This window comes from Microcaecilia unicolor, chromosome 1 (assembly GCF_901765095.1).
Source record: "Microcaecilia unicolor chromosome 1, aMicUni1.1, whole genome shotgun sequence".
NCBI classification, from domain to species: domain Eukaryota; kingdom Metazoa; phylum Chordata; class Amphibia; order Gymnophiona; family Siphonopidae; genus Microcaecilia; species Microcaecilia unicolor.
The window spans coordinates 96,083,464-96,104,883 of NC_044031.1; the positions used below are offsets into that span (position 1 = coordinate 96,083,464).

The 21,420-nt window shown below is 41.3% G+C and overlaps 1 protein-coding gene across 1 annotated transcript in view; it reads left to right on the forward strand.

The window, feature by feature from the left end:
• The window catches only part of NRP1 (neuropilin 1), a 323,789-nt gene that overhangs the window by 228,117 nt on the left and 74,252 nt on the right, over nucleotides 1–21,420 (forward strand). The window contains exons 9-11 of the mRNA XM_030199076.1: nucleotides 1,570–1,714; nucleotides 8,236–8,573; nucleotides 16,006–16,150. Coding sequence (XP_030054936.1) covers nucleotides 1,570–1,714; nucleotides 8,236–8,573; nucleotides 16,006–16,150 — 628 coding nt within the window. The remainder of the gene's footprint in view (nucleotides 1–1,569; nucleotides 1,715–8,235; nucleotides 8,574–16,005; nucleotides 16,151–21,420) is intronic.

The window sequence follows — 21,420 nt, forward strand, 5'->3', positions numbered from 1 at the left end:
GTTTTAAATTTACTACTTTATAGCTTCATTGCATGCCCCCTAGTCCTAGTATTTTTGGATAAACAAGCAATTCACATCTACCCGTTCCATTCCACTCATTATTTTATAGACCTCTATCAGGCAACAAAGGATTGTGGGTTCAACTTTTTATGGCAGCTCTGAATTTTGCCACCCCTCAGAATTTTGTCACTCTGGACACAGGACAGTTAGGCTTGTATAAAATCTGAAACCTGATGGAGTGCTTTTCTCTGTCACCTTCAGCAATTTACTGTTTTCCAACTACCATCTCTTTGTTCTGTCATCGCTTTGGAACCATTCATAGAAATGCCTCAAATCATCCAACCAAAAGTGGAAGCATGTGTACCTGTGTGCTAGTAAACTTTAAAATGTGCGGGGATCTTATTTCGATGGTAAAGATTATTGTTATAGTTTTAAAAAGAGTTAAATCAAATATTTCAAGAAGAAACAAAAGGTCAGAATTTATAGTACCTGTTTTTCTCTGGACCTGACTTTCACCAACTATGCCAACTTCTCCCTTTGTATCTGTGAAAATATAATAATGTCCGTAGTTCTTCCAGAAGGTTTCTGCAAACAGTGTGAATGTGAGCAAGTAATTGGCTTGACGCGGCCTTTTGTCTCATCTGTTCCTGATGACTCTTTCTGGATGATATTCAGCTTAATTTAACCAGTCAGAAATGGCCACTGGTTAAATAGTGCTTCAGCGCCTAACTGCTAATATTCAGCATGAGCTAACCAGTTATCTCTCCTGAATATTCGCAGTCAGCACCAAAAAGATAACCGACCGTATTGCATGATAACTGGCAATATTCAGCGCTGACTGGCTAAGGTTAGCAGCCAAATCAGACCGCCTAAATAGCAGTCATATCTTTGGCCGCTATAAACTTCATTAGCCAGTGATGAAAATTCACTCAGCTGGTTAAGTTTGAGCCAGCAAAAAAACAAAAAAAAATGAATATTCAATGCTGGTCACTGGAAACAGCCTGGCATTGAATAACCAGGGTCACAGCCGATCATGGCACTTATGGGGACTTCCTCCTGCGGTCTGAATATTGGGGCCCATTCTTTTTAATCAGAACATAGCAATATTTCTTGTGTACCTTCACAACTGAGAGCTCAGGACATTCACTCAGGACAATCAAAAGAATAATATACTAGCTTTACGAATTACAAGGTCGATTATTCAATTAGCTTTACAAAACAAGAGGATTACCTATTGGCAGAGAAGAATTAGTAGGAACTTGACAAATACTTATTGATTTTGAGTTTATTGTCCATTTTCTCCTTGTTTCAAGATTGATTTGGTTAACATGTCCAGCAGATTACAACAGTGGAATCAAAGAATGAGTCAACTGTAAATGAGGAGGATGTTATAAAACACTTAATTAGGCAATCTGAATTTATGGCACATGGTTTGGTGCATATCTCTGGTTCAATGGAGCAAACTATACTGACCATGGATACACATTTTTTGAGTTTGGGGTTCTTGTGAGGAAATAATGTAGTTTTTTGCAGGTGACCTGAATAGTTTTTCTACTTTCTTTTCTATAGACCTTTCAAGGAAACAGCAACCCTACTGATGTGGTTTATCGAAAATTTCCTAAGCCTGTTCTAACCCGCTTTGTAAAGATCAGGCCTTTGACTTGGGAATCTGGTATATCAATGAGATTTGAGGTGTATGGCTGTAAAATAACAGGTCAGTACCAGAGAAATTTATGAAAGCAAGAATAATCATTCTGGGGCCATTTTACTAAGTGTCGGTAAGCCCAACACGGGCCTACCACTAGCTATGCTGGAGCTACCGCTGGGATACCACAAGAGACTGACTGTAGTTCCCACCCCCTATGTGTGCCATTTCCAGTGCTACAAAAATATTTGTATTTCTATTTTTGTAACACCAGTTACCGCCAGGTTAGTGTGGGAGCCCTTACCGCCACCTCAATGGGTGGCGGCAAGTGCTCCCCCCTCAAAATGGCCGCATGGCAAGTGGTTCACTTACTGCACGGCCATTTTGTTGCGACCAAAAAAGACAGCCTTTTACCCGCTGTGGAAAAAGAAGGCTTCAGCGCGCATTAAAAACATTCGCTGATGCGCTGACGCTAACGCAGACCCCCTTTTACCATATTTCCATACCTTATTTGCAGATACATATTTGTAGGCCAGAAACATATTACTGATACTATTTTTGCCACCTTACACCTGGATATCCAGCCTCAAGCCCTCAAGCTGTTCCCAGATATGAGCACTGAAAATCTGGGTATAAAGCAACTGCCAGAAGTTATCTGGGTGCCGCTGATACTTAGCACCAGTTCCCGAATATCGACCTGGACAAGTTAGTACAGCTAATTTGTCTGGATAGTTATCCAGGTACTGATGCTGAACATCGGTGGTAATCAACAGAATAAAAAGTGGGAGTGGGAGGGTGACCAAGGATACCAAAGACTAGAAGATGTATGTTCATAAAAGATTTTATTGAAGTATGGAGACATCGGTGGTACCAGAATAACGTCCCATACCGCCTTGACATCCACCTCCCCCCAGCACTATCTGAATCGTGCCATGGCAGTCAGTAATGCCGGTGAAAATCAGTGGTTGGCCCTGGTAAGTGGGGCTTAATTCAGTCCTGCTGAATATTGGGCCCATGTGTTTCCTATTGTACACCTCATTGAAATGCTCATTCAGAGGAAGAGCTAAGAAGAAGGATTCTCTGTACTGCTCTGTTTCAGAGAAGTACTGTTTGTTTTACATTGATGGCTTCATGTAACTCTGTAGAACATGAAAGGGGTCCTTTTACAAGAGGTACTGCAAGGCCACCGCAGGCTTTCTGTGCACCAATTTGGCGCTATTGCTAGGCTACAGCAGGAGCCCAGCGGTAGTGCCTGCCCACCACGCACCATTTCCGGTACTCAAAAATATTTTACATTTTTTTAGTGCTGGGGGCTTACCTGGCGGTAATGGGTCAGCCCCGCACACTGCCCGGTTACCGCCGGGTTAGCACGTGAGCCCTTACCATCTCCTAAATAGGTGGTGATAAGGGATTCTCCAGGAAATGGCTTTGCAGCGAGTGGTTAACTTACCATATGGCCATTTCCTTATTTTTTAAAAAAGGGCCTTTTACCCACTGTTGTAAAAGGGGGCCTTGGTACTCGGCAAACCTGCTCACCGATGCTACCGCAGGGGTCCTTTTACCACAGCTTGGTAAAAGGACCCCAAAATTAGATATTTGTTGGACCGGTGAAGTGAGATTTTTGCGCTGTGGGTTGGCACAATATTTTGAAGACATGTTCAATACAGAAGACAAATGTTTGATGTGCTTTTTGGATGGAAGGTGATATTGGTGCAAGTGATAGCTTAATAGGGAGTATATAATGTAAATTATAAGTTGAAGTCTGACCTAGTCTGGAAATATCTCCTTTTCCATACAGTAAATAATTGCTGATGCTCTCTGTCAAATATGTTTGATGATTTTAATAAAACTGTACATGTTGCTATATAAATTTCTCTACAAAATAGTTACTACAAATAGGTTAGAACATTAACAAACATATACATTAGAGGAATCCTCATGTAAAAACCTCTTTGCAAGGCCACTATTTATGAAATTTTGCAGTCTCACTTAACACTCTCAATTTGAGATGTAGTGAATTCCACAGCAATGGACCCTGACAGAAAAAAGCTTGTTGACTAATAGACACCACCATAATTCCACAAAGACCAACCTGGTACAAAGCATCAAATGCAAGCATGTAGGTCGTCTGGACATAATAGACTAATAAATTTAATTTATGAATCAGCATAACTAATTTAAAATCAACTGGCTCAGAAAAGGTAACCAGTGGAGGGATTTGAGCACTGGTTTTCTACAGTGTATTCACACGAGTAAGGAGTCATGCATTCTGTACTAATTGAAGTCTCTGGATTTGTTTTTTGGCAATTCTCTATAAAACAAATTACAGTAATGTAGTCAATTTGTAATTAGAGCATGAGTTATTGACCATAACTCTTTGTTCCCAAAGGAAAGTCAAAGATAATGGATAGTCCATAATTCATTAAAAACAACCCTTCATTGTTGTTTCTATTTCAAATTTGCAAATGGTTACTGTATAAAGTTTGGCTAGACAAGTTGATGACTGGCCAAAACATATCTAAACAGTGGCCATGGTTTCAAGATAGCAGCATAGCAGTGATCCTTTGGTTGCCATCTGGCCAATTTTATCTGAATATGTTGGTCACAGTTATAGCACAGCAAAATATATCCAAATAAAATATCCTTATAGCTCCAACTTGTGATATTCAGTGACTCAGAGTATACAGATATATCTGGGGATAGTTGCAAAAAAGTGATCCTGATACCACTACATATTGACGACACCACCTCCACCCCCCCCCCCACCCCAAAGTCATAACAGAAATGCAAGCGTACCTAGAAGGCCACAATTCAGATAGCAGCTGCACTGATGTTGCTTTGTGATACATGGTGGGGCCTTGTGTTTAGACAGAGATGATGTGGGCGCTGGAGGAAACTAATTGGGGATCTCATTTGCTTTACTGCCCAAGATGATGGAGTATAAAGGAGAAAACCAGAAACAATATTATTCTAGATAGGGAGAAACCTTGCAGGTGGTGATACTTTTTGGCTGACAGCTGGAACGTGTCTTTAGCAGTGTGGATAGAAAGAAAAACTGGCAAACTCAATGGGCCAAATGGCCTTTGTCTGCCATCATTTACTATGCTATTAAGTTACTGTGTAAAGATGGTTTTTCAAAATATCTGACTAATAATTTAGGTAGAATTTCTTTTAATAGGCAATAAACATGTCTGATTTGTACAGCTCAGGTGAGGTTATAATACTATTGAATATGGGAAGGCATGTATTCAGTTTTAAAGGACCACATTCCAAGTATACACTGGTAAACATTTTCTAGTATGATGTGTTTCATTACAGAGGAAAAGATAACATCATGGAAGCCAAACTAGGTGCTGCTTTGTTATGTTCTCACCAAAATACAGCCAGTGTATAAATACTGCCTCTTAGCAGAATCTCACCTAGTTAGAGATGGGGGGGGGGGGGGGGGGGGAGGGGAGCACAGGTAAGACTGAGCTGCGGGTTACTTTCTCATAAATAGCATTAACACTTCAACACTAGAACAAGTTACACTCTGTGTTATTGTTTTGGTTCAAAAACTACAATTTAGCACCTTGTTAGGCACCTTTCAGAAATATTCCAAGCCCAGGGGTTTGCAATTAACACTTTTCACACCTGACTCCCAATGTCTTGAGCCCCTTCCCTGGTCCCTTGAGGTACACAATTAACACGACATTAGTATATGATCACACCTGATGCCACTTGTCAATTTAGACTGCCTGTATGCTGTCTACCTTTTCCTAAAGCCCCACCAGTACATTAACTATGTCTCACGTTCTCCTGTTCAATACATATATCCTGGATATGGTGCTACTGGGAATAATTTTGGGCAACTTCTAGGAACAGAATTAAATGTGTTTATCCAAGGAGGTAAAGCATAGTGAACCACGGACAAAATTGTTATATAAAGCCTTGACAAAAATGGGAGGAAATGCAATGATCATGTCTTAATAATGGGAATGTGTCTGTTCTTTTAAAGAAAAGTTCATCATTTTTCTAATATGCTAAGTGGAGTGGAGGAGTGGCCTAGTGGTTAGTGCAGTGGACATTGATCCTGGGGACCTGAGTTTGATTCCCACTGCAGCTCCTTGTGACTCTGGGCAAGTTACTTAACCCTCCATTGCCCCTGGTACAAAATAAGTATCTCAGAAAGGCAGTATATCAAGTCCCATTTCCATTTCCCCTAATACAAGTGAAGCTGCAATTCTCACTAATAATGTATAACTTTACAGGTGGTTTTAGGAGGATTGTTTGTTCAAATACAGACTAGAAAAAGGTGCAGAAATATATGTCCTGCACATATACAGCATGATTTTTACACATATAGGGCTAGATTCTATATATAGTGCCTGAAAAGTCTGTGCAGAAAAAATTTCTGCCTAAGCATATTCTATAAGCAGTGCCTAAATTTAGGCGCAGTACATAGAATACGCTTAGTTGACATCTCCGCGCTTAGAACTATGCGCATCCATTTACATCAAGGGAAACGTGGCATAAATACCAGTGCATAGATTTAAGCACAGAGGGGCATATTCTACAACAGTGTGCATAAATGTTAGAACTCCCACAAAACACCTATTTCCCCGCCCATAAACCACACCTCTTTTTGGCTCCGCGCATTAGAATTTAAGCACTGTGCATTACAGAATACGCTTAGAGAGTTATGTGTATAAATTGTAATTATTGCCAATTAGTGCTCATTATTGTTTGTTAAGTGCTATTAAAAATTCTGATTGACTTGTTAAGCCAATTACGTTATGTGCGTCGTTGTAGAATACACTTGGATTTCGGTGAGGAACGCTAGGCACAATATATAGAATCCCAGCGATATCGCTTGAATTGCACTCACAGATTTCTTTAGGGAAAGGTTTAAATAGAAACACTTTCTGCTGTAGTGAAAATTATGCGTGAGGATTTATTGAATCACTGACGCATCATGACATAAGTATGGAACGGTTGACAAAATTGATAGAGGGGGCAATGCAGAAAGCTACCATGAACAGGAGTGCGCTGTTAATGAGAGGTCTGCACACATTTCACTGGGTGCACGATGCAGAAAGGGGCTCAGCGCGGAAGTTAACTTGTACTTTAGACATTGGTGAATGGTAATGAGGCAATTAGCTCTTTTGCCCTGATACAGAGAAGTACACAGAAGATTTTAAGGCAAGCAAAGGGCAAAACATTTACCGCCAGGGCTGAGGAAGTGTAGATGGTTAACTTGCCCTCCTTCAGCATGTTCATCAGGGCAGAAAAGCTAATAGCCCCCCCCCCCATCCCAGACTACTGGCCTTCCCATAAATCCCTCGTGCCCACCCCCCAAAAAATATAAAAAATATCTATGACTTCTTGTGGACTCCCCCACACCCTAATCCTCTCAACCACCCAAAAATAGCCTATTTTCTTATGGTATCTCTAACTCCATCCCCCTCCCCACAAACTTCTGATGCCACAAACAAATAACCCTCATTTCTAGTGGCAACCCCTTTCCCGATCCTCTTCTCACCAAGCCCACAAATAAATAGCCCTGGTCCTTCCAGAACCTCTCCCCCAGCCCCCAGTGTATGTTCAAGAAGGGGCAGGAGCAGTGCCAACTCGCTTCTGCCACTACACCTCCATCTTAACCCGCACAGTGCATTCTGGGATACATTGCACAGAGTCAGTCTGCCAAAAAAGGGAATTTCCCCTAATTTGGTTGTCTGGGCTGAGACTACCAAATAAGGGGGGAAATTCCTGTATTTGCAAAGCTCACCCTGACCAGTGTATCCCAGGATGCACCATGCAGAGTAAGGTACCACCATTTTCAAAGATGGCAGCATAGTGGCAGAAGTGAGTGGGAATTGCTCCTGTCTCTTCTTTAATGTATGCTGGGGGAGGAGGGGGGTCTAGGAGCCTGTGCCACTAGACATCAGGGCTATTTGTTTGATGAATTAGGGAGTCAGAGGATCAGTGATCATCTTGAGGGGGTGAGGGCATTGAATGTTTGGGGGATCAACTTAGGGAGGTTTGGGATTGGGGAATTCGTTGGGAGGGGGTGAATGTGACCCTTTGTGCAGCAGTGGGTTTTTAAAAAATGTCTCCCTTTTTATCACTGCTTGAGCCAACCATCATTCACACACAGGAAGGGGAACATGTGAACAATGAGTTGCAGATTACTGCTGCGGTGTGCACTGTATTTTTATTTTTATTTTCCAGACAATGCACACTTTTTAACACAGCAGGAATTTGCCTACTCGTTGATTACTGTATCTTGGTGGTAAATTTCTGCAGAAAGCTCATATTAGAAGCTATGTACTGAATATCTTTAATGTACCTCTTTCTGCATCAACCCTAGAGGTAGGTGGCTCCATATAGACTAACCAATTTATTGAGGCATAAGATTTTAAGGACAAGATTCTACTTTGTCAGATACATCTTGACTCTGGTTCTTGAAAGCTCATGTCTTCATACATTATTTTGGTCCCTAAAGCACCCCCTGCTTCTGTCAACTAATACAGCTACCTCTTTTAAAGTTTTTAGAATGGTTGACGCTTATCATGCTCCAAAAAATTAAACATTGCATGTCTGTTTTATAGATTACCCTTGCTCTGGAATGCTGGGAATGGTATCAGGCCTCATTTCGGATTCCCAGATTACAGCTTCAAGTCAGGTTGATCGACACTGGGTTCCAGAAAATGCCCGTCTTATAACGAGTCGATCAGGCTGGGCACTGCCACCACCAGCTAATAGTCATTCATATACTAACGAGTGGCTTCAAGTAGACCTTGGTGAGGAGAAAATAGTACGAGGCATTATTGTCCAAGGTGGCAAACAGAAAGACAACAAGGTGTTCATGAGAAAATTCAAGATTGGCTATAGCAATAATGGATCTGATTGGAGAATGATTATGGATGCCAACAAAAAGAAGACAAAGGTAAGAAAGAGATACACATCCTATTCCATCGAATCTTATGAGAAATAAATCACTCTTTACTGTAGGTCTTTTCAAAGGATCTTTAGATTATTCGTATTATTTCTGATCCTTCAAGGTCAAAAGCCAAAGTATTTCATTTGTATTATGCTGATATTGTATCATATCTGTGTTATATGGATATTCTTCCATGCTGCCTCATGATTATCATTTGTATTCTGTCAACATTTATCATATTTCTTTATATAAATATACTACTATGCTGATTTAATATGTACATTTCTGATACTATAATCATGTGATCTCTATTACATTTGCATACCTCCAAGTTTACCTCATTGATTTTATTTTATGCTTATATTTGGTCATTTTCACTATTTTTTAAAGAATTTTTATGAATGTATTACAAATAATAATACAAGAAAATTCCATAAGCAAATTATCTCAGAAAATATATAAGTATATACCAAAGGAAAACATAGGTATGAAGTCCATATCATAGGAACCAGATGGCAGTGCCTGGAGGCAGGAGCAAGTGGGAATCACTCCTGCCACATGCGATATATGAGATCTTGGGGCTAGGCTTTGGATCATGGAGTGGGTCCTACTAAACTAGAAGGGAATTTGTGTAAGGGCATTTTTTTTTAGGCGAAGGTGGGGTTGGGTAGGGAGGGGGGTCATTAGACATCCAAGAATTTAACGTTGGAGGGAGGGGAAGGGGATGCCGGATTGGAAAGCAATCGAAAAGTGGTGGACCCACTAGACTATCAGGAAGAAATTTTTAAATGTGGCCAGAGAGGAGGATGTTTGGCTAAGGTCAGGTTGGGGAGAGGGAAGGAGGGAAGCTGCTAGGAGCCGGCATATCAGGCATTCCAGGACTGGGTGGTCAGGTTGAATGGAGAGAGGGGGTGTTGCTAGATATCCGCTCATCTCAACCAACTCTTCTATGCTGCCCTGGGCCTGGCAAAAAGTTTCCTGGGCACAACAGGTGTGATAAACTTTTTATTCTTTTCAGCATGGCTGCAGGATACTTAATGACCCCATTAACATGCATTTTAATGCAGTCTGCACTAATGGTTTCCGTGGGAGTTAATACTGTGCTGAAACCATTTGAGCATTGCTGGACCAGTAAAACCGGGTTAATGCTAATGCTTTGTGCATCATCCCCAGAGCTGGCTGAGATGCAGACAGAATAGCGGGACTATGGGAACAAACTCCTAATAATCCAACTGCTACAAATTTGAACGGGCCAGGGCCAATGTGACCCACTTCATTCTAATGTCCCTGAATGAAGAACTGTTCTTTTCCATAGTCCAACCCCTCCTATCCTGTCATTTCCCAAGAACCGATGCAAAGAAAAATATAGAGGTAGAGGGATTTTAAAAAGCCCTGCTAGTGTTTCTGGTTCTTTTACAGATAACTTTTGAGTTCTTAGCTGGTGGTTCCTCACTATTGGTCATCTTGTAAAACAGATAGATATAGTGCAAGTCTAAAAGACCTGAGAATTTTCTAAACTAATGTGTTTTGGTTTTTTTTTATTGTGGCAATAATTGTTACCAAGTCAGTCATCTGCTTCATTACTATGATTTATATACATGACTTCAGCGTGATGATTGTAATCTAACTGTTTCCATGCTTAAAGTACTTAATATTTCAATATCTTTGCAGCATTTTGATTGCATTTAAACAAATTCAGCACATGCATTTGAAAAGAGCCAACATTGGTACTGTCTTCAGTTATCTACCTCAGTCAGATGCCCTTGTGTCAAAAGCTAACAAGCTTGACAAAAAAAATTAATGCTAGATAAAACACGAAGTCCGCCCTGTAGCTTTAATCCATCCCAAGAATTCCCTGCTGAGATTGGGGCTTTGTAAATCTCACATTGTGTAACACCATAATCCTCCTTAAATATTTAAAATATTTCATACATTTTGCTCTAACAGGAAAAAAAAGTTTTAATCAAAAGGAATTAATAAATCCATGGCATTGAAGTTTGACAGATTTGAAATTTTAATGAAACAATGTAATATTTTTATATGCAAATTGACAAGAACTGCACCCGCATACTAATAACATTTCCTTACAGAGTGAAAATGAGGTATAATTGCTTAGCTTGATGAGAAAAAATGAATCATTTGAATCCTCTTTTTTACACAACTTAATACTTTTTGGCCTAGTGGAAAAAAGAGAGCTTTCTCAAACATTGCACTGATCTGATCTCATAAAATTAGAGTTTTGTTCCACATCTGAATGCTGTAATCGGACCAAAGTTTAAAAAGCTGTGAGCGTAACTTTTTGTAGATTCTGATCTCTTTATACCTGAGTTTAAAGGGCCCCTTTACTAAGCTGTGGTAAAATTTGTAGTTACCACAGCATAATGTGAGGCTTTACCAAATTTAGGAGCCCTTTTATCAAGTGGTGGTAGGGCTACTGTGCGGGTAGTGTGCATGGCAGAACAGCCCTACCAACAGGCATGCCCAACCACCCAGCAGTAGTTCTGAGTTTGCAGCGTGCCCTTTCCCGAACTAGAAAAAAAAACATTTTTTTGAGCGCGGGGGGCAGGAAGTAGTCATTCTTGGCTGTAATTGGGCAGTGCGGGCACATTGCCGCACGTAGCCCGATTACCACCAGGTTAACATGTGAGCCCTTACTGCCTGCTAAACAGGTGACGGTAAGGGCTGAAGCAGTAAATGGCCACACACTAATTTTGATATTAGCTCATGGCCATGAACGACTACAAAAAAAATGCTTTTTTCCCACCCTGGCAAAAAGTGACCTCAAAGTGCGGTAATTCCATATGCTAACACTACAGCGGGCCACTTTTTACCGCCGCTTGGTAAAAGGGTCCCTTAATGTGGCAACCATTGGGGGCATTCCCAGTATTTGCCATGATAGGTGCCACGTTGCACTGGCAGATAGTGTGTGGTAATGTGCTTGGAGTTAGTGTGGAAGCACTTATCAACTCCTATTTACTGTGCCGGGTTAGTGCGGGAGCACTTACTGCCACCTCAATAGGTGGCAGTAAGTGCTTCCCCCAAAATGGCCACACGGCAAGTGCTTCACTTGCCAAACAGCCATTTCTTAAAAAAAAAAAAAAAAAGACATGCCTTTCACCTGACGCTAGCACAGGCCCCCTTTTGCCGCAGCTTCAAAAAAGGGCCCCCTAATGCGGCACCTTTGGGGGATGATCCCTCTATTTTTTTTTTATTGAAGGTCATGTGTTAATGTAACATTAGAATTCAGTAGCTGACCACTTGCTTCCTCCTATTTAGGAGGCACTAACCCCTGGATTCTATATATTTGGCACTTTGAGTTGTGCATGCAAATTTGCATATGTGTCCAGTTTGCAAACACCAACTTAATTAATTGAGCCAATCTGTGCTGACAATTGGGCAAGAACAAACTATTATCAGCACTAATTGGCAATGGGAAAGCGCGGGGTACAAATGTAACAAAAATAAAAAAATAAAAATAAAAAAAATAATTAGAACGTAAGTGCACATTTTTTTAGGAGTATTCTATAAAAAGGTGCACGTAAATTCTAGTGTGTGGATCTGAAAAGGGGTGTGGCCACAAGAGGGGCATGGGTGGGTTGGGGGCATTCCTAAAATTTATGCCCACTGTTATAGAATTAGCCGGATCCACACCTAATTTATGTGTGGGGATTTTCACCAGGTTTTCATTAGTGTAAATGTTTGCACCTAAATATAGTCATGGTTCCCACCTCTAGGGTCTATTCTATTAACCGCACCTAACTTTAAGTATTGTTTCTAGAATAGCACTATCCCCCGGATTCTACATAGCGTGCCTAGAGACAGACGCTGATTATAGAACACGCATAGTCAGCACTGATTGATTTTTTTTAGGCGCCATTTATAGAATCTAGTCCTAAGCACTCCCATGTTAACTTTACGATAGCCAGTTAGCACGCACTAAGTATAACACATTAGCTGCCTAACACTACCATGTTCACTCTCTGCCCACGCCACTCCCCCTCAGAGAAAAATTCTGAAAAATGAGTAACATGCAGTTTAACGCGCAATGACAGGAAAACTACTTGCCCAGCTCCTTAACACATTTGTGCAGTAGCCCATCACACGCTAACTGCACATTAACCCCCAAATTCTATATATGGCGCTCAAAATTGTATATGCAAATTTGCACATGCAATTTCCATTGAATAATGAGCCAATTATTGCCAATAATTGGGCGCCAACAATTATTGACACTAATTGGCAACAATTTGAATTTATGCACACATCTTCCTAGTTGGTATTCTATAAAGATGGACACATAAATTCTTACACGTGGATCCAACAAGGGGGTGTGGTCATGGAAGGGGCATGGGCAGGTCAGGGATGTTCCTAGAATTTGCACGCAGTGTTATAGAATATGACAGAGTTTTGCCTAATGTAGGTGCGAGGATTTACACCAGGTTTCAGTAAATCCAAAATTGGGCACCCCCACACTAAGCGCTATTCTGTAAACCGTACCCAACTCGGAGCGCCATTTATAGAATAGTGCTTAGCGTTTAAATTTTTGGCACTCAAATTTGGGTGCCATTTATAGAATCTAGTCCTAAGGGCATAACACCCTTTAATAAAAGGACGCTTGACGTCTTGTGTTCCGCATATAACATAGGTGTTCCTGAAGGCAGAATTGGGGTGGAGTTCTGTTGTATGCATGTATGTTATAAATGTGTACATTTATGCTCATTCTGAGTATTTATTTTTTTAAACGGATTTAGAAACCTATATTGTCTGTATGCACATACATATTTTTAGATTCCCAGGTATTAAAATTCCCCTCCTGGCCTCTAGAACTTATCATCTGTTATGATGATCTATGGGTAGCAAAACAGTCTGGTACTGTTTCACAGTAGTTCTATTTTTAGGTTTCAATTTACTGTTTACTGTTTTCAAGTTTACCTCATTTATTGTATTTATGTTTATTCTTGGGTATTTTACTATTGTTATTCTGTTAACAAAATTATAAGTTTTATGTTAAACTGTACCTTCTGTACACCGCCTTGGGTGAAGCTCTTCATAAAGGAGGTTAATAAATCCCAATAAATAAATAAAATGCAGTGACCAGAAACATCCTAATACAGAGAGGTATAGCTACTAGAAACAATGAAGTGATTATGCTAATTGCTGAGACTTCACCTGAAACCAAATCTTTACCAAGATTTAGGCAGAGTGGAAGAGGTCTAGACAGAAAGGGAATAAAATAGTGCAAAATGCACCAAAATCTTTTGTCATGAGAATTAAAGACATAAATGTGGAGGGAAAGGTGAAAAAGAGAGAATACAGTACAGACATTAAGGGGTCCTTTTACTAAGGCGCACTGAAAAATGGCCTGCGGTAGTGTAGATGCGTGTCTTGGACGCGCGTAGAATCATTTTTCAACGCACCTGTAAAAAATGCCTGTTTAAAAATTTTTGCCGAAAATGGATGTGTGGTAAAATGAAAATTGCCGCACATCCATTTTGGGTCTGAGTCCATACCACCAGCCATTGACCTAGCGGTAACCGGGCAGTACTGACCTACACGCGTGAAATGCCACCTGGCGCATGCCCAATACGCACGTCCAAAAATAAGAATTATTTTTCAGATGCACGTATCGGATGCGCACCAAAAATGAAATTACCGCAAGAGCCTAGTGGTAGCCGGGCGGTAATTCCATTTTGGAGCGCATTGGGCGCGCGTAGACGCTTTTGCAGCATAGTAAAAGGGCCCGTCAGATGCTTCAAATATATTAGTGCACAAGGAGCAAACCTTTTCCTGCTCTGTATAGCAAAAGGTAAAGAGAATTTAACAAGAGTAACACCAGAAAATGTTTCTTCAAACAAAGGGGTGGTGGATGTGTTAATTGTGAGCAACATAAGCTACTGATGCGATAGCTCGGAGTGCAACTGTGCAGCTTGCTGCTGTTTGCAGAATTACACATCACATTTCCCTTACTGAGTTGCATCGGCTTCTATCTTTAGCTTAAACTGTTATCTTTAGTCTTTAAGATTCTTCCTTTAGATTGTACTGCAGAGTTGTGGCTGCTTTTGAATTGGTACAAGCCATCTCATACCCTTCCTTCAAGTCAACAAAACCCTTGTATAAGGAAAACTAATATTGCAGTGGCAGGGGTTAATCACTTTCTCATTGCTCTTCATTCAGAATGTGATCTTTTAGGGTAAAAACTCAAGACCTTTGTATTTGGTCTGGCTTCTTAGATAAACAGTTTCATTTAACATTGTGTTTTTTTATGTATTAATGTGTTTTTGTTTTTCATTTGTGCTGTTAGTGCAACATTTTCTGTTAAAAGTTGAAGAAATATGTTTAGAGAGCTATAAATGATTTTTTTAAAAAATGAATAGATCACTAGAGACCTTTCCCAGCCCCTACCTCTTTGTGCTACTTTGATGCTCATGTCTGAGGGGTCCTTTTACAAAGGTACGCTAGCATTTTTAGCGTGTGCTAAAAATAAGCTCTGCTAAATGTTAGAGGTGCCCATATATTTCTATGGGCATCTCTAGCAATTAGTATTCACTAAGGGTTCCTTTTAACAGTGCCGTAGCGAGGGCGGCTGACACCCGGGGCGGTTCGCCGTTGCGCACCCTCCCCCCAGGTGCATCACAGCGCACCCTCCCTCGGCGCGCACACACCCCCCCCCCCCCCCCGGAGCTCACACACCCCCCTCCAGAGTGCATTCTTACCAAAGGGGGTGGGTGGGAGGGCCGCTCCGCCCCGAGTACACGTCGCTGGGAGCTGCGTCGGCTCCGCTGGTTCCCTGCTCTCTCTGCCCCGGAACCTGTTCCGGGGCAGAGAGAGCAGTGAACCAGCGGAGCCGACACCCCCCAGCGGCGTGCACCCGGGGTGGACCGCCCCACCGCCCCTTCCTACGCCACTGCCTTTTACTAAGCTGCGGTAAAATGTGGCCTGCAGTAGTGTAGGTGCGTGTATCGGGCACTGCGCTGGGCCAGTTTTTACTGTATCTACAAAAATGGGGGGTTTTTAATGGGACGGGAAAAGGGCATGCGGTAAAAATGAAATCAGCGCGCGCCCAAACCCAAGCCCTTAATGCCACCCATTGATCTAGTGGTAAAGGCTTCCATGCTACATACACGGTGACCGGTTGGTGTGCGCCAAGTGCCGATTACCGCTGGAACCGGCACGCGTGTAGAAGGAAATAAATAAATAATTCATCCAGGCATTATGGGTTCGCGCCAAATCTGAAATTACCTCCAAGAGGGTGCACTGACCTGGCGGCAGGTTCATTTTGGCACACGCTGCACTTTTTATAGGCAGACTGGAAAGGCCATATGGTCTTTATCTGCTCTCATTTTCTATATTTCTAAAACGTAAAAAGAAAAGAAAGCAACGAAACCATGAGTGTGGGAAAGCAACATGTCTTTAAACACTGTGTTTTCATATTTCACAGATATTTGAAGGTAACACTAACTACGATACCCCAGAATTACGGACTTTTGCACCTATATCAACCCGCTTCATCCGTGTAATCCCAGAAAGAGCAACACCTGCAGGACTGGGGCTGAGAATGGAGCTACTGGGCTGTGAAATTGATGGTAATTACTGGGCATTCAAAGACTGCTCTATATTCATGTGGAAGATGAAGGTGATTTTAGAACTGGCATAAAACAACAAAGAAAGTGAAAGAAAAACCAAAATAGACCAGATAGAAACCACAAAGATTAAGAGCACTGAAAAAGTTTATTAAGACCCTACACGGTCCGTGTTTCGGCCAACCGGCCTTCTTCAGGGGTCTAAAATCAAACAAAATATAACAGATCAAAATATATATATACAATTTTATACATATATAAATAAAAATATAAAAATGGTTAAAAACAATAGGTTAAAAACAAAGACATGTAAAAACATATCACACATATATTTGGCAGGTAATACCATGTGGAAGATGAAGGTGATTTTAGAACTGGCCACATAAATGGATGGGGCTAGTATAAGTATAAAAAACAATGCTTATAGAAAGGGAAAGTACATTTCTACTTTCCCTTCCAAAATTGCTGCTATATGCAATGAGTTGCAGCGGGTACAGATGTGTATTTATACCTGCTCTAAAGCAGGCATGAGTACAAATATATATGTTTACTGGATTATACACATATGTGGGGTGATTCTATATATGGCACCTACAAAATCGGCACGGAAATCAGTGCCGACTAATTGTATTCTGTAAGCTCACCTGTATTGAAGCACGGTACATAGAATACGCTTAGTTGATATCTCAGTGCCTAAAACTACGCGCATCCATTTACATCAACGAAAATGTGGCGTAAATCCCAGTGAGTAGATTTATGCGAGTGGGCCATATTCTATAACTACACGTGTAAATTTCAGAACACCCATGAAACGCCCATTTCCCCACCCATAAGCATGCTCCTTTTTGCCTGCTCACGTTAGAGGGTCAGCACACTTCGTTACAGAAAATGCTTAGTGAGTTGAGTGCATAAAATTCTAATTAGTGTCAATTAGTGCTCATTATTGCTTGTTAAGTGCTGTTATCAACACCCATTAGCTTGTTAAGCTTGTTGTTATGCGTGTTGTTATAGAATCTGCTTGGATATCGGGCGTGGATCTCTAGAATCTGGGGGATGAAGGGCGATTTTATTACAGGGCACCTAGATAAAAAGTCCAAGTAGGTACCTGTTTTGGAGCAACTTTATATAAAGATGCATAGGCACCTATGCATATGTATAAAATAAACTCGCAAAGCCTGCAATGGCCATAGGTTTATGCACCCACATTCCTTTACACAGCGCAGGATTTTGTGAGTGTGTGACATACATGCATATGTGAGTGGAGGAGTAGCCTAGTGGTTAGTGCAGTGGACTTTGATCTTGGGGATCTAAGTTCAATTCCTTGTGACTCTGGGCAAGTCACTTAACCCTCCATTGCCCCTGGTACAAAATAAGTACCTGTATATATGTAAACCACTTTGAATATAGTTGCAAAAACCTCCAAAAGGCAGTTTATCAAGTCCCATCTCCCCTCCCTTTCCCTATTTATAAACACGTGCATACTTTGTATTTTTACCCATATTCTGCCCAAACTCTTCACCCATGTGTACCTACCCTTCGGTTGCATAACAGAAAGCACAGACATTCCTCATGCCTATTGTAACCACTGAAGTGATTTTCTGAAAGCCTTTTTCTATGGGTACCAAGGATTTACCCGTAAAAAAGTTTCTAAAATTACCCTCATACTTTGCACTTTCTAAAATATGCATGCAAACCTTAAACTCTAGCTCTGCCCTGGAAATGCGTGCTTTATGCATGTTTAAAAATATACAAAGGATCAGACCCTGTATACACATTTCTGCACATCGGCAGCCTTTTTTATAATTGCCCTCCATATATGTCATTTCATGAAATCTATTGGGGGGGGAGTTATAAACATGGGCTACCGTTAAATGTGTTATTTTACTTTTAATCTCAGTTATGTATAAAATGGTACCTGTGCTAAAATTGCACATTAGTAGTACAATAACGTGTTAATGGAAGCCCACATTGAGAACTAAGCTCCTATTTTTATCTTTTTTTTCTTTCAGAAACAGTAAAGTTTAGTAGAATATTGCCCCAGTGACCTTTGCCAAGGTCATTTCTGAGCATTCTACTCATTTGCTGCACAATATTTATTTCTTCATTTTTTCCTGTGAAGTCTTTTTGAAAAGATCTTTCTAAGTGTTTTCTATCCTCTTACAATTCATACCTTTATGTCTTTCTTATACTATAGGTCAGTGTATCTTAAATTTATTTCAGCTGCTGTTATCTAGTAATAACATTGAACTGTAATATACGGTTTCACATTTTTCATATTTTGCACATCCATCTAGTTTATGTAACTGACTTGACATACCATTTTTATATCAGTGGTTTCAACTCAATATACCTAGAACAGAAAGTGTGTGTGTGTGTGTGTGGGGGGGGGGGGGGGGGGGTTACAGTTACAGGTTTAGCAGGGTAAAAGAGCAGATAATTTTTTTTCTCCTAAAGTCACTGTTAGTGTCTGCTCTTCAATCAGCAGCCTTAGGAATATATTATATCTGAGTTTCTTTTTATATCCGAGCTAGAGGGTAGCTTCTTTCTTTATCACTACAAAGGGAGAGATGAAGTCTCATGCTGCATAACTGCTAAGAGCTGGGAGTTCAAGACAGCCTTGTTGTAATCCAAAGGGGAATCCACAATGTCAAAGAGAAACTGATCAGTGAAATTACTGGTCAAATTCCAAGAAAGTGAAACATTATAAGACAAAAAAACTCCCATCTCTTCCAGTGCCTACACCAGATTCATAAACATATAGTAACATAGTAAATGACAGCAGATAAAGACCTGAATGGTCCATCCAGTCTGCCCAACAAGATAAACTCATTTTACATGGTATGTGATACTTCATATGTATTCCAGACTTTGATTGTCCCTGCCTTTCTCAAGGCACAGACCATAAAAGTCTGCCCAGCTCTGTTCCTGTACTAAACGTTCTGAAGCTAACGTCGCATCCCCTTAAAATTTACACTGCATCCCATCCTTATCTATTCAGCCACGATCAGGGCGCAGACCGTAGAAGTCCACCCAGCATTGGTTTTACTCTCCAATTACCGGTGTCACCACCCAATGTCCGCTAAGATTCCAAAGATCCATTCCTTCTAAACAGGATTCCTTTGTGTTTATCCCACGCACGTTTGAATTCCGTTACCGTTTTCTTCTCCACCACCTCCCGCGGGAGGGCATTACACGTATCTACCACCCTTTCCATGAAAAAATACTTCCTGACATTACTCCTAGATGGCATACATACAGTGGGGGAAATAAGTATTTGATCCCTTGCTGATTTTGTAAGTTTGCCCACTGACAAAGACATGAGCAGCCCATAATTGAAGGGTAGGTTATTGGTAACAGTGAGAGATAGCACATCACAAATTAAATCCGGAAAATCACATTGTGGAAAGTATATGAATTTATTTGCATTCTGCAGAGGGAAATAAGTATTTGATCCCCCACCAACCAGTAAGAGATCTGGCCCCTACAGACCAGGTAGATGCTCCAAATCAACTCGTTACCTGCATGACAGACAGCTGTCGGCAATGGTCACCTGTATGAAAGACACCTGTCCACAGACTCAGTGAATCAGTCAGACTCTAACCTCTACAAAATGGCCAAGAGCAAGGAGCTGTCTAAGGATGTCAGGGACAAGATCATACACCTGCACAAGGCTGGAATGGGCTACAAAACCATCAGTAAGACGCTGGGCGAGAAGGAGACAACTGTTGGTGCCATAGTAAGAAAATGGAAGAAGTACAAAATGACTGTCAATCGACAAAGATCTGGGGCTCCACGCAAAATCTCACCTCGTGGGGTATCCTTGATCATGAGGAAGGTTAGAAATCAGCCTACAACTACAAGGGGGGAACTTGTCAATGATCTCAAGGCAGCTGGGACCACTGTCACCACGAAAACCATTGGTAACACATTACGACATAACGGATTGCAATCCTGCAGTGCCCGCAAGGTCCCCCTGCTCCGGAAGGCACATGTGACGGCCCGTCTGAAGTTTGCCAGTGAACACCTGGATGATGCCGAGAGTGATTGGGAGAAGGTGCTGTGGTCAGATGAGACAAAAATTGAGCTCTTTGGCATGAACTCAACTCGCCGTGTTTGGAGGAAGAGAAATGCTGCCTATGACCCAAAGAACACCGTCCCCACTGTCAAGCATGGAGGTGGAAATGTTATGTTTTGGGGGTGTTTCTCTGCTAAGGGCACAGGACTACTTCACCGCATCAATGGGAGAATGGATGGGGCCATGTACCGTACAATTCTGAGTGACAACCTCCTTCCCTCCGCCAGGGCCTTAAAAATGGGTCGTGGCTGGGTCTTCCAGCACGACAATGACCCAAAACATACAGCCAAGGCAACAAAGGAGTGGCTCAGGAAGAAGCACATTAGGGTCATGGAGTGGCCTAGCCAGTCACCAGACCTTAATCCCATTGAAAACTTATGGAGGGAGCTGAAGCTGCGAGTTGCCAAGCGACAGCCCAGAACTCTTAATGATTTAGAGATGATCTGCAAAGAGGAGTGGACCAAAATTCCTCCTGACATGTGTGCAAACCTCATCATCAACTACAGAAGACGTCTGACCGCTGTGCTTGCCAACAAGGGTTTTGCCACCAAGTATTAGGTCTTGTTTGCCAGAGGGATTAAATACTTATTTCCCTCTGCAGAATGCAAATAAATTCATATACTTTCCACAATGTGATTTTCCGGATTTAATTTGTGATGTGCTATCTCTCACTGTTACCAATAACCTACCCTTCAATTATGGGCTGCTCATGTCTTTGTCAGTGGGCAAACTTACAAAATCAGCAAGGGATCAAATACTTATTTCCCCCACTGTATATAAATGCTAGTTTTACTATGTTGCTATTTACATACATAATTAAATTACGGCAGGATGCACAGATTCAAACAGTGAATAGAAGTTAGAAACAGTCAGAACCAAGTCAAATTCAGTACTGTCCTCTGGTAATATTTCGAGTTCAGCAGCAAAAACCAAGTCCAAATAACCAGCCCAAACAGAAGGAAAGAGCGTGGAACAAGTTTATTGGCAGTTTGTTTGGCTGCGGAGACTGCTTCTTTGCCGAATGCAGCTTGTTGTATATTGGCATTTTTAATGCTCCCCCTGTGGTACCTTTGTATTCCCAAGATTTGACCCCTGAGGAAGGCTTGTTGCCGAAACATGGACCGTGTAAGGTCCTGGGTCCTTTATGCCAATAAACTTGTTCCATGCTCTTTCCTTCTGTTTGGGCTGTTCATTTGGA